The 25268-nt window shown below is 30.4% G+C and overlaps 1 protein-coding gene across 1 annotated transcript; it reads left to right on the top strand.

Annotated features, from left to right (window-relative positions):
* The first annotated feature begins 13579 nt into the window (after window positions 1-13579).
* LOC114711613 (myb family transcription factor PHL8-like) lies at window positions 13580-19508 on the top strand. Its single transcript, XM_028896033.1, has 5 exons — window positions 13580-13811; window positions 14550-14626; window positions 17226-17344; window positions 17892-18012; window positions 19138-19508. The coding sequence occupies exons 1-5, from the start codon at window positions 13676-13678 to the stop codon at window positions 19360-19362; spliced, it is 678 nt and encodes a 225-aa protein (XP_028751866.1). The 5' UTR covers window positions 13580-13675; the 3' UTR covers window positions 19363-19508.
* The last annotated feature ends 5760 nt before the right edge of the window (window positions 19509-25268 follow it).

The raw sequence follows: 25268 nt of genomic DNA, 5'->3' as shown, positions 1-25268 counted from the left end.
CGGGTGTCAAAGGAAGAAGAAGCTGAACTACGGAACAACGGTAAATATCCGTAACGTGTAAGAAACCCGAAACGAAACGGGTCACGGGTTATATGAGATCCGGATAGTTAGAGGGAACCATAAGGGAGCATAATTGGATCTTTTATTGACTGGGCCGTCAGCCTAATGATCATGATATTGGGCTCCGGGTTTAACTCTTTCTTTTGGGCCGAATAATTAACTAGAGAAAAGGGCATAAGGAATTGTATCCCCAAAAAAAAAAGGGGGGCATAAAGAAGTGACAGAATTTATGAAGTACGTGTCTTTTTTCCACTGAATTTTAATATATAAGCGCGCGTTTGATTTTTTCGAAAGTGTTTTTTAAAAACATTTTTATGCAAGTCGAAATAAAATTTTTTTCATTTACTTATTTCACTATTGTAAAATTACTATTAAAATTATGGTTTGATTTTCATCTAAACATCTTTTAAATCTAATAAGCGATGCCCTCAAAATGTCTTATTCCCACAACAGCCCTTGGATCTCTTTGGAATTAAGTTTCTTGGCCAAATGATGATATTGCTTTGGCATACTAAAAATAAAATCCTTCCATTGTGAACCATGAAATTCCATTATCAGTCACTGGAGCCCCGGCACCGGTAATTGGAGGATTTTTTTTTTTGGATAAAAAGATCAATTTTATAAAATGAAAAAAGTCATACCATTAAGTTCCATATGGAAGAGGTTAGGGAATGGAAAACTAATAAAACATCAGTTTTGTGAAAAAAGCAACCAGAAAATGATTGAAACCGCATGCTGACATCTTTTTCCAAGATATCATTAAGATGAGAGCGACCGAGTAGACCATTAAACGAATTCCTCTTGCAAAAGATAATATTTTTGTGATTTAAGAATGCAGAAAAAGTTGGTGCAACTTTAATAATCCAACACAGCATAAGTCTTAAGCAGGAGATGCAAAAAGGAAGAGGATTAGAAGATTGTCATTTCACCAGCTTGAGTTTCATCCTGAACAAGCATATACAATAGCAACACAAGAGGTATGCCTTTGAATTTTAACCTTTCCTGTGCAGAGTTAAAATGTTGCGAATATCGCAATTAGGCAAGTGGAAGTAGAAGCTAGAGTTGAAATATTAGTAATGTATGAAAAGCTCTTCCAATTACAGACTCCCGTGAGGAAGTTAAAAGAGCCTCAAAAACTTTCAATGAATTTTTCTGGATTACTATTAGACCTTTTTAAAGTGCCATATTCCGCTTAGTCCAGGTGAGTTTTAGTAACACAATAAATCCCTTCAGCATTATCATGTTGCCATCAGAAAAAAAAAAAGTTGATGCTATGTTCTGGAAAGCCAAATAGAAAAATCTTGATTGAAAATATCTGTAGAATGAAGAGATAAAGCACCAAACCAGGGACAAGAACAGAAAAGACGGTCTATTATTTCATCAATCTAACAACCAAAGACGGCCAATTTGGACATTTAAATGATGTTTCCTCAAAACCTCTCCAACAGGTCTGGCAGAATGTAGTAACTTCCAAATGAGAAGGAGTTGTTTTTTAGTAGCCGAATTTTCCATAGAAATTCACAAAGTTTCAAAGGAATAACCCTCGTGATTGTAACGTTCTGCGAAGACAAAGCATAGCCCTGTTTAACATTGTACTTGTTAGTGGTATCAGCCTCCCAACGAAGTTGATCGTTGCCATTGCAAGGTGAGATAGGTGATTGGAGGATAAGTGGGAAGAGAGTAATCTAGAGATATGAAACGCTAAATTAACAATATTTATTGGGAGAATGACATTTGAATACCCACGAAAGTTATTAATTTTATTCAGCCTCGATATCGTTCTTTTGAACATTTTAATACTTAATCACAATTAAAAATATTTTCAATGTTTTAACATTAGATTTATCATTCTTTTATTTATTAGATTCAGCCTTTTTGTGGTTACATTTTTCTTATAAGAAAGGATAACTGTGATGTGTCACCAAAAAAAAAAAAAAGACAACTGTGATGTGGTTTTTTCTTCTTTTTTATAATTTTATTTGATGAGAAATTTTGCCGTTATTTTACTGAAAATGATTGGTTTGGTTAGTTTAGCTTATTTAATTTAGGTAGTTGACGTCAAGAGATTTTGATTAAGTAAACCAAATAGCTACCACATGCTAAGTGTAACACGCATGAACCTAATCTTTTTTCTATGTTTTCTCCTCCGTCTCTTGTGGTGTGAGAGAGAGAGAGAGAGATGGGGGGAGAGAGAAGAATGATAATTTGGTGAGATTTTAATTAATTTAATAAAAAGATCATTAAACCAAATTAAATATTGTAACAAGAGGGAGAGTTAAAAATATCAAGCTTCAATTTGAGCTGGGGTTTATTGATTTTTATTTTAAAATAATAACAAGGCACGACCATAGATTGATTAACATTTATGTTAATTTTATACCCCAAAAAAAGCAGTTTAATTGAGCCTACTACTAAACCAAACATCGAAATATTTGCTATTTAGGCTCTGCTCAACAATATACATAGCAGAACTTTGCAGAACCATCAAACTCCCTCAATCATTATAATTTAATCAGTTTAATTTTAAATATAATTAAGTTAATTTAATCCAGCCATTATTTGGTAAACAACTTGATCATATTCTAGCGAAAATCCTAGTTTGTTTTGGACACCTTTGGTGGGTGGCCCTTCTTTTTTACGGGTAAGGATTTTGTTTTTTTTTTTAATTTTTTAGAATTAATCGAAGATCTTGATTCAACAATCGATTCTTGTGGAATTAAACTGAGCCATTTTCTGCAGTGTTAAATTTAAAAAAATAAAAAATAAAAACCCAAACTCCATTGTAGTTTTAGTTAGTTAATTAGGATATACATTATGGTTTATTAGAGACAATCGAGGAAATTGGTACATATATACACATATGTTAATTAAATAATTAATTATAACTAATTTCTAGAGATGAACGTATTGATTGGTGCAACTTGATGTGAAAAATGCCCAAAAACGCCCCTTTTTTTCCTAGACGATTCTTGAGAATTTTTCTCCTCGACGAGAAAATTGATTACTCATCATTTAATTTGTTGATTAATTTTTGTTTTCAAAACTTCCCCAGAAAAATAATCATGAGATTAATAAAAAATTAGTCTAAAATTGGATCGAAATTGAAGTTGTGTTTGATGCATGACGACTCAAAGTTAAGTGAAGGACGACCTAATAAGCAATCATGAGATTGCTTCACAAAAAAAAAAAAAAAAAAAGGTGATCATGAGATTGCACATGTGGTTTTCATGTGTTCGGTTGTACTAATCTAAGATTTGATACCACCAAATATGATTTGATTTGAGCATTCCCGAGTTTAATTACAGTAATTATTTCCAAAAAAAAACTGTTTACATTTACACAAATTTAAGTTTTAAATTTTAAATTTAAATAGCCACGGCTTATTTCACTAAAACCAATGCTTGTTGATTTCTTAGACTAATTTTGACCATACATATAATACTAATATATTCAAATGACACATCAATTATGTACAATAAGCATAAGTGTCCATTTTAAATACATCGTATGATATGAATGCTATGTGCGCATTATTGTATCTGTAGGTGCACATCTGTCTACATTGCTTTAATTAAACTCATATTCATGTGGCTTCAAATATAGAAGATAGATTTCGGCCAAAAAAAATATAGAAGATGGATAACTTATTGATATGTAAAAATTAAAAAAATTAGATAAGTAATTTATTTATAAAAAATATGTATTGGTTTTTCTAATTTGCTCTTTTTAATAATTTTTATTGGAAATTACTTTCTTATGGAAAACTCGCTTAATATATGAAATTAACAAAAAAAAAAGTTTAGAAAAATAAATTAAGAATTTGAGCTAAAAGATTATTGGAAATTAAAGTGAATAAATATTTTATATTTAGATTTAAAAAAATCTATTTTAAGATGAAATTTGTATTTTGCCAAAAGATTGGACAAAAAATAGTCTTATGGGTCCCTATGTAATAATATGATAAGATGCTTTTTCCAAGTGCTCTTGATCCAATTGGTTTTTTACGACAGAAAAAGAAAAAGAACAAAATTACTAGCAAGTTGGGGTAGGCATTTTATTCACGCATGCGATTTGTTTTTAGAATTCAAGGCTTCAAGTTATATTTTTTAGAATATTTGTTAATACTGATTTTTCATAAGTTGGCCGCTCATTTTACATTTAAATAAAATAATTATACAAATCATTAAATTTTGCATTTTCATGAAGCAAAAAACACCTTTAATCCTCTAATTAACGTTTATATAAAATTTTTATCTTGATTTCTTAATTTCATCCCTGCATGAGATGCTACGCCGGTGATAGGTTACTACGCATAGACATATAATATATCAATTAAAAAGAAAGGCCAAAAAAAAAAACAGAAGGATCGGGAAAAAATACTTAGAAAGCTCAGCCTCACACTGAATTAGGAGAACTATATACATATTATTGGTAATAAAAAAGTTTTATTGGTAATAAATTTTATGGGGAAAAGGCCTATATCAATAATCATGATTTTGCCTATGGACAATTTCTCAATATCTTGTTTATTTGTGACAAAATATTTCTTATTATAAGTCACTTGTAATTCTTACATATCAAAGGTATGCATTTAAATAGACTCTTATTTTAAAAAAAAATTATTTCTCTTTATTTACAAATCATTTTCATATTTCTCTCTTCTTGCCTTTTTTTCAAAGAGAATTAAATAAAATTAAAATTAAAAATTTCATTAAATAGCTTATAAATGACTTATACTCCTCCGATTCTAAATATAAAACCCATTAGATCATAATTTAAGACCGGAGGAGTATTTAAGACCTAAAACTTTTCCTACAAATAACTTATATAGTAAAAATCAAAGTGATAATTTGTATACAAGCCACATGATAGACATTTACATAACATAAATGATATGGTTCAACTTTCGAACTCGAGGCCTGTGATGTTTAAAACATTGCAGACCACATCCACTTAAGTATTTGTTTAGTAAATCCTAAGAATCACTTAAAAACAATTCTTTTGCATTTTATGAGGCTTTATATGATGCATATGATATTATGGACTTGATTGGATATGTTTTAAATGAAATCCTCATTAATTTGATGTCCGGAATACTTTGACTTTGTGATCACATTTCTTGTTCACACGCACAATTGTAAACCCTATACATTGGAATTTAGCTAATGAAAAGAAGTCCCAGCTGGTGTGAAAGCGATGGTAATAATAATAATAATAATAATGTATGGCAGAGAAATTAATTAAATATATATCAAATAACACGTTTGGACAAAGCAAAATTGTCAAAAATATTAAATGAAGATAGACGACCCAATTTTGTCTGATCTTAAACCACATCCTACCTACTGCTTTCCATACAATAGCTACTACTTCTGCTAACTATATCTGCTTTCTTATATGCAGTGCCCTAATTACGTGGCCTTTTTCAAGAATTGTGGCTTGTAGATAATATTCTTTATAACAATAATATGCTAGTGTAATTTTTTGTATGTTCATTTCTTTTTTTCATTATTAAAATATGTGCAAGTTAGGTTTTGAAAATGTAGTAAGATCGAGATAGCTCTTAGATGGCCAGCCGCAACTCCATTCACTATACTCGATGAAGTTCTAGGTTCAAATCTAGTGATGACATGTACTAAGAATAGTTAAAAAGTATTAAATTTGTTATAAAATTTAAATAATTTTTAATATGATCCTTGGTAATTACTTTAAGCTCCAACATTATACTTTCCTTATTGTATTTATAAAGATAGAGAAGAAAATTTCCTTTTTGTCTTAATTATATATAATTATAAGTGGTCTTACAAAGCTCGATCCGAATTAGGCAGTTGCTCAAATACATAATAATAGAATCCAAAAAAAATGCCGGATACTGGCAGCCCAAAGAGTTATCAAAAAGTCATATCATTAAATTTTTAGCATGAATGCATTGTGTAATCATTCATTTATAATTGTGTAGATTATTAATTTTTTTGAAGATATGGTTACAATTGAAAAGTTGTTTAATTTGAAGGTACAGTTAATGAAATTTGAGGTTCCTTGTAATACTAGTAAAACATAGTGAAAGTGATTTATAAATAGCATAAGAAGAATATTAATTTATGTTCTCTCTCAACACTTTGATAAACTATGAGCATATATGTAGCATAAAAATTTAATACCACTCCTTAAAACTATCAAATGCGTTTATGAGACTAGAGGAGAAAGATTGATTTAAGAGAAATTTCAAGATTTCCATGTTAATGTTGGTGCACACTTTCTCTCTTCTTTCCATTTACTTTTCTTTTGGGTTTTGCTTTCGCATCATGATATTTTTTCAGGGAAATTTCAAGAGGAACCGAGAAAAAATATGAGAGAAATTCTCTCCTTTTTTATCTAAAAAAAATTCAGAGAAAATATTTATTTTTTTGTGAGATATATAAATGATATTTCTTTCTAATATAATACGAGTCGTATTTATATTAATTGAGGTGATTTTTGTCGACGGATTATTTTATGTTTCTAGAAAAAGAAATGAAAATTTATTCCTTTGATGATTATAATAACTTTCTTCGGGGCCAACCCTAGTACTAAAATATGCCTGCACAGAGGCATGCTGATCCGTCCCGCAACGTCGGTGTAAGAGAGAGATTAGTGTGTTTGGCAAGAAAAACATATTTTCCAGGAAAATCATGAGGAGGAATCTTTTCAAGAAATGAGGCTGAAACATTCTTGAATTGTAATTATAAAAATAGAAAATTCACACAGGCCCACAATCGACCGAGAAGTGAGAGAACTCATCATCAGTTAAAAATAGACAAACTTCATATACAAATATATATATGTGTGTGTGTGTGTGTGTAAATGTGTATGTGTATATATATCTCTCTCTTCAACCATTGCTGATTCTTAAAGGAAATGTTAGGCACTTATTCAATTCTAAGCCACTTTCAGTCATTGAAATTGCATATATAAAAATATATATCGTACTACAAAATTGATTTCTAATCACATATTGCGGCTTTTCCTACCATCTTCTTTATAAATATATTTAATATAAAAATTACCTTTAGAAATGAAATTTTAAAGTAAATGAGAGATGGAGATATTAATCAAAGTATAAATGAAATTTTTAGATTTTTCTAAGCAATTTTACGAATGTAAACTAACATTTTTTAAAAAGAATGAAAAAGTGGTCTAGTCAAAAGTAGAAGAGTTAGCTAGTCAGAAGATTTATTTTGATTTTAAATATAATATTTTAATTTATTTTATTTTTTAAATTTATAATTTTTTAGTAAAGTATATTCATATTGATTGCACATAGTAATGACCTAAAAGAGTTTTCATCTAGAGGTATATAAAAGATATTTTAGAAAGACCAATACATATATTATTATAAATAACTACTTTAACTAGTTTTTAAATATTTATAAATTAATTATTTAACTCTTATATCATTAAAAAAAGAGTATTGGAATTTTGAACTTGGAAGAGTATGTATGAACATTATATAATAAATGAATCTACCAATAAAATCTCATGCATGCAAGTTTAATTTCAACTTTTTTGACACAGAGTTATGAGACGAAATTAGAAAAGGAGCCCATAAGGTCACAAAGGAAACAGCAGAGAAGTTACCAAAATTGACAGCTAAAATTTATTAAATTAAAGAAAGAATATAGAATACAGCTAGGATTCTGCCTACCCCTTCCTCGTTGGATTTGAACGTTTGACTTTTTCATTGTTCTTTAATTTTACCATCTTCCAATTGGGTTTGATTTTTTTTTTCCAAAAAAAATCAGTTAATGAATAATCTCATTAATTAATTATGTGACACAAGGGAAAAAGAGGCATGTGATCGTCACAGTATGAGAAAACATGTTGTCACTCATACTTATCCCTAAAAGTTATGTGATCTCGCACGTTTTGGGTGAACATGAAATGATATGCTTCATTAATCTCATCATTATCTTCTCACCAAAGGCTTTCAATTTGTACCAAAAAGAGAAAAAATCAAATTAGGATTTTCAAATTATGCGGTGGCAATTATTATCATCACGATAAATACTGTTGTGATTAGTTGTGCATCTATGAGCCAGCCCAAAGAGACTCAGAATCTGAAGACTTTGAACTGAATAGTTTTCCAATCTAAACAATTACAAAAAAAACCCTTGAATTCTCAATAGATATAATTTGTGCTACGGTCTGATGATGCAAACGGAATCAAACTCACGATCTCCTACTTATATAGGAGTATCAGTACCATTAGACCACAAAGCCTTGGACATTATAGTGCTGTGAAATATTCTTTTCTTTTCTTTTTTGTCATTAGGTTAATGATACATAGGAACTGGTATCTTGTCATGTTGAAAGGGAAATAATTCCCTTGGTTGATCAGTTAGCCAGATTCTCTCATAAAATGGATGGTAGTTTTTGCATCCTTGATCCCTTGTCATTCTTATTTTGAGGCTGAGGGTAATGAAGGATAGCAGACTTGATAGCTTGGACTATACATTGGTTTTAACTGTTGATTTCATTTATCATTCAAGAACATATTCTTTTTTTTTTTATGAAAACTATAAAATCTATATATTCATCAAAAGAAAAGATCACCAATGTTAACCAAAAAGAAACGAAGAAAAGATCACCAGTGGATTTAAACATTCACACACACACTTTTAATTTATGGGGTCCATTTATTTGAGAGAGTGTCGTGTTAGGGCCTAGCTTTACATCAATTTCTACAATAATGTATAAAATGAAAACATCAAAAACACACATGCCATATGCCAATTCTTTTTCCTCTTTGTTTTTTTGTGGGGGCCACACCAAATGGGTTTAAATATTAAAAGATTAATAATTAATATTACTTTTATTTTTCCTCGTGTGCACAGAAAAAAGAATTATCTCGTTAAGTTGTGATAAAGACATGGGTAGATTGGTTCTGTAACAAATGCGGCAATAACTGTGAAGAAGAACAATTCATCAGAAGCAACGTTTTACGTAATCGTTTTTTTTATTTTCTCCCCCAGATTTTGTTTTTATCACATTAATTTCATTGATCTAAGATTCTTGTAATCTTATTTGCAGTATTCTGCCAAGAAATTTTGAATTGACTTTGTTTGTTAGTCGTTTTGACGTGATGAGATCAAATATCGAATTAATTTTCCAGAAAAAATCAATGAAATTAAAGAACGGAAATACTTTTTTTTTAACCGCTTTTGCATGCCTTTAAAATAAATTATTTCCCAAGTGCTTTACCCAAAAAAAAAAAAACATCTTTCCCAAACGCGAAGAGATATCCTAAATTATCTAAATATAACAAGCATTTACGGCGCAAGTATGCAGTTATTTGAGCATAATATTTTATCAAGACAAAAATAGATATTTAATCATTTCACTTTTATATAAAATTTTACTAGCACTGTTAATAAAAGATGTTGAAATTAAACTTTCAATCGTTGGAAAACCCAAAATGCTACTATATTAAGTTTAATTTTTAAAAATAATAATAATTGGCCAAAATCATCTTTTGAAATTGAGTTAAACGAATGAAAAAAAAAAAGCTTTATAAAATTAATGAAACAAACTAAACTTCATGTATAAAGTTAACTATGGAACTAAAGAAAAGCACTTTTACCATTTTACTAATTTTTTTCAATAATTGATCGGTCATTAAATCATCTCTGACCTGTTGGATGAGGGAAGTTGAAAAGCGATCACTTTGCTAAGTCATGGTGGGACCAAGAAGCCAATAATGTGTGTGTGTGTGTGTGTGGAATTGTTTTTTTCTTTTGACCACTTGTGTGGAATTGTTGGACAAATAGAGAATAATATACTTTATGATTTAAGAATATAAAGTTCCATATTTGACTGACATAATTATGAGGAAGGGGAGTGGAAGAAGATAGCGGCCAAAACAGTGTCTTCAGAATTATCAACATTTGTCATTTAGCAAAAATATCAATTATAGATTATCCCTTAATTAATTTGTCACTTTCACGAAGCAAAGAAGCATAATTTATAACCACATACTTACACACACCCAATATTGATATATTGTATTGGCTCATCCGTGTTTGCTTTTGCTTGGAAAAGCGAATTAAACCTAAACATTCCTAACCCTAAAAGAAAAGTTGGGTTATGACTATAAAAAAAGGAAAGAAAGAATAGTTGGGTTATGTTAATTAAAGTGGTGTGAAAGGAAGAAAGAAATTATTGAACCTTATCATTATTTGACATTATTTGATTTCTTGCAAGCTTTTAATAATTTAGGGTCAGGGTTAGGGTTTACGTGCATGGAAGTGGGACCTTTGCGTTTTGTTATATTTTTATTTGATTATAGGCAGGACGGAGCCAGCAATCAAGTTCTGGGGGCCAAATAGTTTAAATTTCTTTATTTTAAATGTTTGTTTTTATTATTATTTATAACTTTATGTAAATATTCTCCTAAATGGTTCAAGAAAGATAGACTACTTATCACCCTTTTAATTAATGAATAATTAATGTTAATCAATAAGCTAATAATATATATAATACTGTGAATTTACCTTCCCAACAAGAGGATCAAATATAATTACAAATAGGTTATATAGGCCCGAAAACCTCATATTCTTCTGGTCCTATTTATAAGCCATTTCTAATATGTTTCACATAGACTAAGAAAAACCTTAAATTTCATTAACTCTCATTTAAAATTTAACAACTTCTCAATTTTATCCCTATTTAATTTACATTATACCTCATGTAAACAAAGTCAACATAATAATAAATAAAAGGTAACATTATATATCTCTACAAAAAATTTCTCTCAGTATCCTATAAATTAAATCAAAAAATATTTTCTCTCTTTGCCTATAAATAGGACCAGAAGAGTACATGACAAGTGGAGAGACCCTTTTCCCATACAATATATACTCCCCTTAATTCGGTCCTAATTAAATATGGTAACTGCATACTAATTTGCATATTTAACAATTAATTTACTTAATTATTTGTAAAAGATATGTGTTGGACTTGGTTTCATTAATAATTTCTCCCTTATGCTATTAATAAGGAGAGTTTAGAGAAAAAAACATAAATTTAAGAGATAAAAGTGGATTGATATTTTATGCATAGAACCAAAATAAAATTCTCTGTAGATTTTATATTTAACACGAGATTAAAATGGAATGAACTAAAGAGAAGCAGCTGAGTTACAGGACAAGTCAAAGTCAAAGTGTCACCGACGACATCGAAACATACGTGGACGGCGATGCTTAGGGTTCCGAAATTTTGCCCTATGGAATGTGAGCAATAGAATTTTTTTTCCCCCCTTTGGTTGCAGATCATGATACGTTACTACGTTAATCAGTTAATTAATTCAAAAAGAATGTCACATCTCTTAAATTACATTTATCTGTATTTGCCAAATACACGTTATTTATCATCGAATGTCACATCTCTTAAATTACATTTATCTGTATTTGCCAAATACACGTTATTTATCATCGGGACACCAACACTTTGATGTTGATATATCAATATCATTATTGGGAAAAGTTGACTAAAGAGTGATGAAAATGTGTATCAGTTTTACAATATCGAATACGATTGGGAAAAAACACAGGAGGAGGAAGTCCTAATGATTAATCAGTAAATCAGCTAATCTATATTAATTATATACTCATTCACTCTCTTTTCATAAATAATTGTATTTTTAAAAAATAATCACATTTGTTGTGTACTATTATATATATTTAATTAATTTTAACCAAATTTTTGACTTCTTACAAGAAAATATTAATTAACATCTTACACAAACTCATCAAAACCATTATACTTATGGTAAGAGTTTCATTAATGGATAATTTTCTAATTAACTAAGTGCTTTTTGAATTACTAACTCTTCTTCTTCATAAAAAGATCTAGTCTGAAGTTTAAATTTTGAACTATAAACTAGATTTTTTTAATTAAGATTTGCCCAAATCAACTTTGATAAACATGCTCACGGCATAAGTCATTGAAACAATTTGCACATTGTGGGGAAAGTGACTAATATTTCCTGTGATGTTATTTAGAATTAAATCAAGACTTGTTTAGATTCACGTTCAATAAGTACTTATAAACACGTTTATAAAAATTTAAAAAAAAAACTCATCTCACATATTTATTTTGTATTCTATAAATCATCATTAAAAAATTACTTATAAATCATTACCAACAGATAGACATGAATTTTATAGAGATGAAGATGGAAGAAATTAAAGTGAGCAGTAGGGGCTAAATATAGATTCCTTTTTCTATGGCGCTTGAAAAGTTTGAGGGTAAGTGTAGTAAGGAACACGGCAGCTCAATTACAGATATATGGGTCCAAAAGTAGGCACCGTCTTTTATTGACGTTAATCTCCCTTTCTCTCTCGGAATTCAAGAAACCCAAACGTTACCCAAACCGATCTCATTTATTTGTTTTCTTCTATATTCACATACTTTGACTATATATACGTTATAGACATATGAAACTTCCTTTTTAAATTGTTTTTAATATATATAATAAATATATTATTTGTGTTGCGGCCCTTTATTCGAAAGTGTCGTCTATCACAATACAACTACTATACTAACACATTAAAAGTTGCATGTGATGTGTCTTATCAAGACCCTTTTTCCCACATGGGGTTTTAATTAAAACGTGTTGGATGAATTTAAAGAAAAATATGATAATTGAAATATAGTATTACTATTAGCGAGACATGTGGTACGGTTAGGTTGTTTAAATTCAATTCAACTTGAATCATTATGATCGACATAAATATAATTTATACAAGTTCAATGAATTATATATTAAACATATATAATTAATTACAGATAATCCATTATTATTGATATTTATTATGTTTGACTATTAGCTAATTTCTTACTCTGCACGTACTAAAACATATCAATTATTGATTGGAAGAATTTTTCAAATATATACATATTTATATCGCTTTTCCTTTTTAACTCCCTCCACTCGTCTCCCTTTCCTTTGTTTTTTTCAGTTACGTATGAAGAAAATAGAACTCCAAGTCATCATTAAGATAAATTACATCTGAAATTCTGAATCATAATAATAAATCCAAATTTTCAATTAGGTAATCAATATTTTGTTGTTTTTCAATAAAATACCTTCAATATATATATACACACACACTTTTCTTCTTTCATTCTTGACATTATTAGTTCAGATGTTTGAATATGCATTTATTTTCAACGAGCAATGAATGATTCCTTATTATGGAGAGCTTCAATTCATTCTCTTTGTACATATTTTATTATTCGGAGCTACAATAATTGGAACGTTTTAGGATCAGACCAACGAAAAAGATGAAGATGGAAAAGAAAAAAAGAAAAAGAAAACAGAAAAAAAGACAAAAAGTTGGAGAATATATGAAAAGTTTGTTTTAACAATCTCTCTCTATCTCTCTCTCTCAAAATTATCAAAAGTCTTAGGCCTTAGACTTTTTGAAAACATTCTGTGGTTGCTAGTTGCTGGACAGCATTCACATTGAACCCAGACAGAACAAGTCTCTCTTGTTTATAATATATATAAATATCTGTGGCTTCGAGAGTTTCTCAGGCTGCTGTTCTTGCACCAAGTGATCAAGGCTCTGCAGAAATGAAGAACAGTAACAATTCTCAGCAGAGAACCGGCGTCCGGCAGTACCACAAATCCGAGCTTCCCCGGCTCCGGTGGACGCCGGAACTCCACCAACACTTTGTTGAAGCCGTCGAAAGTCTCGGTGGTAAAGACAGTAAGTTCTTCAATTTCCCTTCATATTACCATATAAAAACTAGGGTTTTCAAATCCATATATATATGTGTGTATATATATATATATATATTTCTGTAAAAGCTCCAGAAAACCGCACTGTTCACAGCCGGGATATATATAGTGAAGTCTCCATCCAGCCTCAAGAATATTGTTATAAACGAAAACAGACTAAGAACTAAGAATCTTCTGATATAATTCTTTCAGTTTTGGGATTTTCGTTAAGGAAATTTCAACTTGTTCATCTGTGTTGTGTTCTGAGTAAGTAATTAAGATTCTAGGTGGAATTAATTAAGATCCTATCCACATGGCTAGCTAGGGTCTCATCATTAAATATTTTCTTTTACTTGTTTCTCTCCCCTTCTCCTTCAACTTCTAGCTTGTTCCCTCTCTTGGATATTCTTCGGACCTAAATTAAATAGTTGAAAAGACTTAAAAACGAAATTAATTAATAATGCCAGAGGCCCAGAGCCATTACTAATAACTTGAAAATATTGTAGCAGAATAATATAATAATATTAACTACATGAAATCACATCAGGCCACTATAGAAGATAATCCATATGATCCATGTCTTTTAAATCAAGCGGCTGAAAAAAATGTTATCAACAAATTATAGATGCTTTAGATCATGATCATTTAATTAATTATTAATAGCATTTCTAATAATTTTGCTAAACTAATAATAGTTAATTTGTCTGTTTTTTTGTTTTTTTTGCAGAGGCAACACCGAAGCGTATTTTGCAGATGATGCGTGTGAAAGGATTAAGGATCTCCCACGTTAAAAGCCATCTTCAGGTAGGTTATGAATGATTATTATTATTATCATAATTAATAATATCAGATTCTTTTTCTGTGTGGTTTCTTTTCTTGAAAAAGTAAAATAATGTTGCAGCTTGTGATTTAAAAGGACAGAGATCTCAAGATTTTATTGTCTCATGCTTTCCTGTTATGAGATATCACAGACGAGCACTGGTTTCTAGATATATTACAATTTTCACCCTTTTAAGGAATCCTATTGTGGAAAAGAGTCTTTTAGTTTCACATGCCCACTTCCTTTGAGGCATTAAAAGCACAAGACTACAAGACATACCCTATATTCCTAGCTTCTTATTAGTGTCCTTCTTTTTCCATTTTGGGTTATTAATTAGGAAATTAAATGAACATTTCAAGTTTCAAGTCATCACGATTTGCAAGGAAAAGAAATTATGCTGATAGATTTTCCCAATTGAGACTGTAATTATTTGCATAAATCAGTGATTTTTTTAAAAGCGAAAAAAAAATCCTTTAGATAATTAAATTCTAAACCATTAACTTACTACTTTTTAAGACGGATAGATTCCTTTTGTTCACATTCCTTTTAATGAAACTTGAATCATCAAAACTCGTAATCTTATCCCTTTGGGCATAAAAGAAATCATTAGGTAGCAAACAGACAAACCACATAAATAATAATACCTTCTCATGCCGTATTTTTCAGAAAGGGAGGAGGAATAATATATACAATAAATATGCCCCTTTTTATAGACATACATTGAACTATGGACAAACTATATTTATATGTATATATATTACGTACATATATCTCCCTCATGAAAAGAATCAAAGAATGATTTTTTTTCAGTTAATATTCATTATGTAAATGTGTGTCGTGTGCATGCATGCGCATAATGCAGCATGTATACATATAATTAAGTAATATTAATCAAACTATAGTATACCTGAGTTAGGTATAATCGCTCTATGAAAAAGGAAAAGGTTGAAGGATAAGAACTTGTTCCCTTTTTCTTTTCCACCCACTCATTGCAAGAGTATGTTATCATTCTTCCTACTAGTACCACCTCTATTATATAGATATAATACTCTTCCGGTACTTAATGTAGAACTTAATTTAAAAATGGATACTAGTCCTATATGTAAGACTCATTTCGTATGTTTATCAATTTTTTTTAATTTAACCCTATTGATATTCTCCTAACAAAATCAACTAGGGGAGGGAGAGATGGAATTAAGGAGGATGCTTTGGATGTTTTAAAAAAATGTATCATATTAACTAATTTAACTAACATCCTTAATCTACTTAAATTAATTAATTAGGTCTTATATTAAGATAAGAGGAGTATCATCGATCTAAAACAAGCACTCAAGACAAATATATGCAAGTTTATATTCATAATTGAGAATTTCTCGTACGGAGTGTCTGTGTGCGTGTTATATAATGTAGCTCCAGCATGGTTGTTCAACCAGAAAATAATCTTTGATACGATTGTTTGCATGGACATCTAAACAAATGATACTTTTCCAGATCATTTTTTTGTATTAAAAAAAAAAAGCTGCCATTACAGAGTTTTTATAGGGACTATCCTGACTACAATACTGAAGAGGCCTTCAAAAGAAAATATCAATATATAATATCAAATAATTAATGTTTAGCAAGTCATGCTACCTAAATAGTGCATTATAACTCATTTTTTTATGTTAGATTCCGTAAGATACATAGATCTATATGTATCTTGTTCATTTCTTTTTTGGGCAAAATATCTTTTCATTTGTTAATACACACAACTAAAGTTCAAGTATGAGTTAATGATGGGAGGAAATCTAATTATATCGGACGGAGTATGTATATGTGGAGAAGGCTTATAGACTCACTAGTCACTACATTAAATTTTTTGTCCTGTTTTTTAATTACAAAAGCATGTTAATTAGTAGTTTGAGGATATATATATATATATATATATATATATAAGTTAAACTTGTGACCTTCTAATTATAAGAAAGTTTTCATGTTACTATGTCACAAGGCTTTGACAGTACATTAAGGTAGTTTTAAGCAAGATCTGATCATTAGTGAAGAATACTATATTTGGCGTTTATTAAAAATACAGTTAGCATATATTTAATATATTTTGCACTAATGGATACATAAATTAATAAGAAAATTTACTAGGAGGTCCCATGGAAGAAACATGTATAATCACCAAAAAACTCCCAAAAAAAAAAAGCAGTATAGACCTGTTCTTATTTTCGATCCTTCAAAAACTTGTTATTCTATGTTGTTCATTTATTTTGAGGTATTTTTTTTAGTAATTACATTCTTTTTCTTAAGATGTTACGATGATATTTCCAAACTATTACTATAATTCCTCTCAAAGTTTATTAGATTTGCCCAAATGCCAAAAGAGATATGCACAGAATCCAATTGAATCTTGAGGCATCATTATCATCATTTACATGCATGCTACATGATTCTTTTCCTTTTTATTCATCTTCTTCAATGGAAATTAAAGTGCTTTAAATTATCATGAGCATTCATGACTATAAAAATAAAATATATCAATTATCAAGATCTTGAGTTTGATTATATAGCCATTTTTCATTGTGATTATATACACAGATGTACAGAAGCATGAAAGGGCATTCCATCATGTCACCAGTTCATCATCATCATCAAGAACATAAAGGAACAGCTTGTGCTAATGATCTGCGTATCTGCTCCATTTGCTTACCCCAAAGGTATAGTCATGATGATGATCAATTTGTTAACTCTTCTTTAAACTGTTTATAATCAATTTTAAATCAGCTTCGAAGTTCACATCTGAATAACTAATTATATCATCAGCATATCTTCTCTGAACACGCCGTTACTTTTCCAGAAAATCTAACTTCAATTCAGAGGTTACACGCACACGCACACACACACTCTACTTCAATTACAAGTTTGCTGAATATATATATATATATATATATATATTTATATCATGATGACTGATCATAAAAGCATATCAGATTTGCACAGGTCTCACTGATTCAAGGGATATTTCTCGATTTTTGAATCATTTTTGTCTATTTGCCTTCCACCATCAAATTATATGTATGTGCTGTATATATTATTTACAAAGCCATGAACAGTGTGACTTTCAACTTTGAACTTCATTATTATAACTGTCACAAAATCTATTAAAAAGCTGCACTTGAAGTCGTAGTATAAATTTACACATTCATGAATAATAATATGACAGTTGTATGTATAATTCATGCCCATATATATTATGTTCATCAGATCGCCGGGAGAAAAAGTTTTAACGCCAAAATATAGCAATAATGTAAAGAGAGAATTGCATCTGTTAGATATCAAAGGGCTTTCACAAAGTAGTGAAGAGATTTATTATGATCTCAACCAGGTATTACTCTCTCTCTCCTCTCTTCTCTCTCTCTTTCTATATACTCTTCTGCTCCTTAATATAGAACCGAGTTATTAAGTTAATTTTAATCCTAAATATAAGACTTATTTTTCATATTTATTAATTTTTTTGAATTACTCTTATAGAGATTTCCTCAATTATAATCAAGCAAGTGGGGGGAAGAATATTAAAAAAGATAATTATGGTGTTTTAAAAAAAACATGTCATATTTCTTATAATTAACTAATTTACCTAACTTTCTTAATCTAATCAAATTAGTTAAATACGTCTTATATTAAGGATCAGAAGAGTATAATATATTCTGAAAAGCTTAGATGAGTTAGGTTCAGTTAAAAAAACTCGTACATCTGTTGGCAGATAAATTTAACCAATGCCGGCTCCTTAATAACTGCATCAAATTTGGTCAACCAAATGTTATATTTCCTACTGTCCTATTTATAAGCGAAGGAGGAGTGTGGTCTATTTTATAAGTTTTAATTTGGGGTTTATCTTAGTATTTAGTGTATTTTTTAAAAAAAGTTTGTCCTTAATTATTTATTCTTTCTTATTTGTCATACTCTTACTTATCACATTTTTTTCATACATTCTTTCTTTCTTTTTTTCATTTATTACAAGGGTATATTTGAAAATAAAAGTATATTTCTAACCTATTTATTATTTTTGACTAAATTTAACTAGTCATTTGTTATTCATGGATTAATTATTGGAAGCCTATAATAAAGACTGGAGGGAGTATATTATATATACACATAGTAATTTCAACAAAATAAAATATTTGGATCATAATACTACCTTTAGTTCTTAATATAAGAGTTTGTTTGACTTTTATTTTGATCCTAAATATAAGATTCCAATCCACTTTGTTTTTTATATTCATTTATTTTTTCTCAAGAAAGTCCTTGTAATAATGATAGTTCTAGCCAATATACTTAATTAGTAAGAATATTTTAAGAAACACAACACCTATTTATTACAAATAACTAATTTAACTAGTTTTTTTAATTTACTCAAATCAGTCAACTAGCTCTTTTATTAAGGACAGAATGTAGTGTTTCATTCATCAAAAACCTCCTGAATGTTCTCATTCCCTTTTTTCATTTACAGGAGCCTTATACAACGACAAGTACAGAAAATAGTGGCACAGCTCCATTTGGTGACTACCCACTCTCTTTTGATCAGTCACATCTGTTTCCAGTAAATATGGTGCATAGTGGGAAAGAACAAGAAGAAGACGACGAAGACGAAAAGGATCAAGTCGTTCATGACTCTACTAGTTCAACACAGTCTCTTGGAAGGAATAATTACATAAACTTAGACCTAACTATCTGAATCTCTACAATAATGCCCTATATTTGCTGAAATTTTTTTTGACCACTTCCTATATTATTAGCTTAATGACCCACAATATATTAGTTAGTGGCTCATTTTCTGTTTACATTTAATTTAACTATAATAAAATGGATCATGAAATTAATTAGCCACTTAATTGTGTGTTAGCATTATTCATTCAAGCTAAGATAAGATGTTATCCTCATTTGGATTTCAGCCCCAACTTATTGTGTATCCATATTACTGAGGCATTAAAAAACCCAGGTAGTCATTGAATCCGTCGAAAAATTGGTTTAAAGTACAATGGTCAAAGCCCATTGTAAATAAATTAATATATTTTTAATGTGTCCCAATTATTTTAAATAAAACAATAGTATTCAGAAAATAAATATAAAATAATTATGATGAGGTGTAAGATATCTATAATCGATGTATGTTTTATAATACTTACAAACATTTCTTATATGTTTAACTATTACTTTACGCAAAGACCCTAGGTTATAAATGTTCAAAAATTAAAAAAGATATAATGGATTCGATTAATGAAATCACGAATTTATTACTTTTGATTTGTTTGGGGTCAGTTTGACTAATTGTCAAACAATTATAAAATCCTCTCAATTCCCACTCTAATTCGAATTAGACGTGGTGACTTGGTGTCAATTGGTTTTTCCAGTTTAATTAGTTAGTTTGGTTGGTTGTTTGTAATCTGCATATTACTTATGATACAAATCTACCAAATTATTAGCAATAAGATTCAAAATTGGGATGAAAGACGCTTGTACCATCCGCGGTTTTGTTTGCAAAAGCCAGAATTAAATGAGTGAGATTTGCAAAAACAAACTGAAGAACACATTTGAGCTCCGAGTTAGGGCTTCCTCCACGAGGGTTCGACTATTTTAAAAGTTTGGAGGCATGTTTGGAGGTTTTGAACTTCCGATCACTTATTTGAGGGGTGATATGATAGTGAATGATGATTCCTAGGGTTTGGGTCGCTTGAGGTTTCCACTTTCTTCCCTCTTTAACTATCCTTTTAGGCTGGAGTATTATTATTTTTTTTGGGTTACAGGGGGCGGGATTGAACCCGCATGCACACACCCCACACACACACCCATACCATTTGGCCAAACGGCCGGGGGTTAGGCTGGAGTATTATTCATCTAGTGGTTGTTGTAGTAATTTGAGCTGACATTGGCCCTAACTCATGATTTGGGATTTGGGGTTAGTGTTTGGTGAGTATAGATAGCATATGATGTTACCGATTGAAATGGGATTTGATGTAGTTATATGTTTATTTGAGGTTGAATCGAGATTTAATTGGTTGTTTTTAGTTTAGCTCTTAATTTCAGGATTAATATAATCTCAAGTTTGTTCTCATTTTGATTTTGATTCCCCAAGTTTCAAACTATAGGTTTTGGTTCATCAAAGGGCAAAATAGTCTTGGTTTTTATTAAAATACAAGGACCAATATTATTAAAAAAAAAAAGAAACTTAAAGGACCAAAACCTATTATTTGAAATTTAAGGGACCAAAACCAAAATAAAAATAACTAAAAATTATATTAACCCTTAATTTCACAAGTGCGTATGTTTGAATCCTAATTTGAGAAATTGGGAATTTTGATGGATATAAGAAATTGAATTGTAATTAAAGACTATATTAGATTAGTTGGTATATGAGTAGATATAGAGTTTAAATTGGGCAGTAACGATTAAGCTTAAGTGAATTTTTGGGAATTCAAGGGTCTTTGAGTTACAAAATGTTTGAATTAACTTTTTAGAAGTTATTTTACGAAATATGAGATAAGTATATGAGAAGAATTTGGGTGAAAACACTTTTTTTTAACTCATTATAGAGGAAATCCAAACTCCTCCTAATTTAATTTGATTCTTTCTGAGCTTTTGTTAATTGAGTTTGAATTAAGCTTAGAAGTGAATTTTTAAGAATTCAAGGGTCTTAGAGTTACAAAATGTTTGAATTAACTTTTTAAAAATTATTTACAAAATATGAGATAAGTATAAGAGAAGAATTTAGGTAAAAACACTTTTTTTTAACTCATTATAGGGGAAATCCAAACTCCTCTTGATTTAATTTGATTCTTTATGAGCTTTCGTTAATTGGGTTAATGTGTAAATTTGTCTCATAAATTTTCACCCAAGAACATTAGGTATCCGAACTTTTTTTAGAGAGTTAATTTGCCATGAAAGTTTAAAATCACAACAATAATATCCTCTGTCATTAAAAATATTAACAATTAACATCACTATTTAAATGGTAGATATAAGTTTTTTTTTAATGATTGGAAGCAACATTGCTACTACGATTTTAAACTTTTAAGACAAATTTGCTGGAAAAAAAAATTCCAAATATCTAGTGTTCCTCAGTGAAAACTTCCAAGACAAATTTATACTTTAACCCTTGTTAATCTAATTGTTATACTTTAACCCTTGTTAATCTAATTGATTATACAAGGTAAACTTTTCATATTGAACACTAACAAATTTTGGGTCCTTTCCACTATGCTCTTGTATGTCAATGTTCTTTCAAAATCTGGGAAAAGTGAACAAAATTTTGGAATGTGAGTAATTTAAAATAAAGTCAGATTCTAAGAGAAGGTTTATGGCTCTCAAGCAGTCAACCATAACTCACTATATATCTAGCTTCATAGAACAAACAAAGCTTTTTGTAACCATAAATTAAAGATAGATTTTACTAATAAACCCCATCAGTGTAGACCTATATTTTCATATCAAATTACATTAATTAAAAGAGATTCAATTAAAATTTCAAAATGATAAACAATTGGATTGAAATCCATATCATGCAAGGCCCAGCATGGAAGTGAGGGGTAAAGGATTCAGGGAACAGCAAATTTTACTCCAATCTTAACTGTAACATGTTCCTATGAAGTTGCATGAAGAAGTCCAAGTTCAGAAAAGAAGGCATAAACAGGTCTGTCAGAAATCTGGAAACATTATTATCACTTCAACATTGATATAAAGTAGTACAGAGTAATCCCTACTTAAATGATATCCAATAACAACATCACCCTTCTTTCCTGAAACCAAATTGATCACAGACGATTGAAGATAAAGAGAGAAGCCAGAAATATGAACTATTAAGAAATGCAAATTTCCCAAGAAGATTCAATTCCTACCATTCAGTGAAGCATATGATCCACTTCCACCGCCAATTGCAGCCTTTGGTTCCAAGCTGGATTCCTCTGATTGACATAACTTTTGGAGGGCAGATTACAGATGACTTACATAACTGTTGATTGCTTAAGGACCCTCCAGTGCAGTTGAATGATGTACTCAACTTGAAAAGTTTTATCCGATAAAGTTCCTCTTTGCATTTGAGAAGAAGAATAAAAATATAGTTTATGATTTATTTTGATATTCATGGACTTCTATCTTTTGACGTAGTCCGAAACAGATATCATAGAACATTCTTCTACAAGACTACAACCACAGAAAGCCAACAATGTAACCAGAGTATTTCAGTATAATTTTGGGTGGACAGAAAAAAAGAAAAAGGAGCATTCAGTATAACATGCACATAAATGTCATGACCATGAAACATCTTAATAGAAGACTTATTTACAACTATGATCAAAAGAAAAATGAGTGGCACGACTTTCAGATGAGTTACCGAATAGAAAGCAACATTCTGCGAATTCAGAGTTCAAATTGGGTTTCCAAAAGATATCAAGCGGCTAGCACAACAGTTGAATAACTATAAAAAGCCACGTTACATGGGACTGACTTCAGGTAAAGTTCCTAACTGACCTTTATAGATGCTCAATATTTGAGGAACACTTTCCTCAGAACGGAACACAAATTTCTCCAGAAACTTTTTCTCACCTAATATATCGGGAACAGAGGGACTATTTTTCTTTATCAAACCCTTAGTCCTCAAAAATCTATACAATGCCCATCTAGGAATCATCCTCGCCTCCAAGCTATGGCCAGGAAGAGATGCAGATTTAGCTATATCTTTCAATGGTAAACGCATTTCATTCAGTAAAAACTTCATCGAGTTAATGATTTTCTTCTCTGTCATGATCATGCAAATTGGAGAGTTACTGAATGCTACAAGAGTGATATCTCTGCGCATGCCGCGCCTCTAGAAAATATCCAGCTTCGACTCTCATGTTGATTTTTGCAAGCTCGACATGACGTGAATCGCCATAATGAATGTGGCCCTTGAGAGTTCAATTCCTACTCCCTTGGCAAACTCGACACATTCAACAAACTTGGCATGCTTTGTAACTGCTACGCTGGCATATCGAGTTACCATCATTGAGACAGAAGATTGAGGCATTCCATGTTCTCTTAAAACTTTTAGGTTTGCGACAAAATCCTGTAAATAATAGTGGTGAAATCTCCACTGAGAGATAGAGTGTTTCAGAGCTGTTTGTGTACTCTTATCATCATTACATTCGCTATTAAGGGCCTCAAACGGGAATTACAAATTTATTTAAACTCCGGCATAGGAGTCCAGGATTAGAAAAGATGAGTTCTGGGAGCTTAGAACCAGAAAAACCAATAGACTGGAAAAAACCTCAGCTTGGGCAGAATGATCGTCCCAGGATTTGCGAAAAGCAAATTTGGCAAATGTTTCACTAATTTAGATATCTGGGTTTCTGTTAACCCGTAGCTCCTGAAAAGATCAAGCACCATGTTGTGTTTGTCCCCGTTGTTCAATGTAATCTTTTTGGATGCTTGAATAGCAGCTTTGGGGGACAAGCCACATGAGTTAATGAGATAAGAAACAGTAAAAGATTCGTTTCCTTCTTGCTTTTGTTTTGGATGAGCAGATTCAGTTGATTTCATAGTTGAAGAAAACGAAATGAAAATGCGGGAAAATTTGCGACGCAGAAAACCTATACGGTTCCTCCTAATGCACGTTGGTAACACAGAAAATCTCGCAGTCAGGAAATTAAGCATGACTGATGACGAGAAACTCACCCAGATTGCGTACTTCTCAGGCGCGCGCGCGGCAGAACTACCAAATTTCTCTGCTTTCATATTTTCATTATGCGATCTTTTGAGGTCCGAGGGGCTTGGCTTCTTCGATTAGACAAATGAAGGGAGGAACCAAAAGTCCAAAAAAGAAAGGACAAAATGCAACGACGGCGTTTCAATCCGATAATCAAAATAAAATTGTGGCTCCTGATCTGCCTTCCATTCACAATCACAAATCCACAATGAAGGAGCACGCCAAAGAGTAAATTAGATAATATCCATATATTTGATATTTTTAATTTTATTTATTATTTATTTTAATATTTTTATAAAAATAAGATAATTTTAGGGAGAAATGGACTTTTTCCTCTACAGTCTCACCCAAAATACAAACAATTAAATGTTTTCAATGACATTTTATTTAACGTCCATATAATATATTTGAAGCACAAGGATCATCTATCTGATGCTTTAAAACCAAAAGTACCCTTCTCTCTAAAATTTGATTAGACAGTAAAGAAATTAATACTATTTAGAATGGATGGCATTTTGAGAGGAGTGCTCTAGCTAAAAACCACCAAAAAAAAAATCTTAAGTTCTGGATTTAAATTATGAAAATAAAGTATAAAAATTCAATAAAACAAATAGTCCGCCATGTCATCCACAAGTGTCACCCTTTAGGTATTATCTCTACTGAAAGATGCAAGCATGTTTGGCAAGGAGGGATGAGGAAAACATTTATTTTTTCTTATTTCCCTGGGTTAATCTTTTTCTTAAAGCACTGCAACACTATTACATGGGACTAAATTTTTCCCTGCACAATCCTCATTTCTCCAAGTCTTAATAACATAGCATCCACCTTCTCATAGCCAAAACAGAGATAAATAAAAAACTGTAGAAACTGAAACCTCCAAGATTCACCAATATGTCTCCTGAGTG

This window comes from Neltuma alba, unplaced genomic scaffold, assembly GCF_004799145.2.
Source record: "Neltuma alba isolate B1F8T4 unplaced genomic scaffold, ASM479914v2 tig00011304_pilon, whole genome shotgun sequence".
Taxonomy (NCBI): Eukaryota; Viridiplantae; Streptophyta; class Magnoliopsida; order Fabales; family Fabaceae; genus Neltuma; species Neltuma alba.
Note: the sequence above shows the minus strand (reverse complement) of the source record. Positions and strands in the feature narration are given on the sequence as shown.

Excerpts from the sequence above, each read along its gene's own strand:
- LOC114711613 (XM_028896033.1), top strand. The coding sequence starts at position 13,676 with ATGAAGAACAGTAACAATTCTCAGCAGAGAACCGGCGTCCGGCAGTAC. Across the intron at positions 17,345-17,891 it reads TCCATTTGCTTACCCCAAAG|ATCGCCGGGAGAAAAAGTTT; the intron begins GTATAGTCATGA and ends TATGTTCATCAG. Across the intron at positions 18,013-19,137 it reads TTTATTATGATCTCAACCAG|GAGCCTTATACAACGACAAG; the intron begins GTATTACTCTCT and ends TTTCATTTACAG.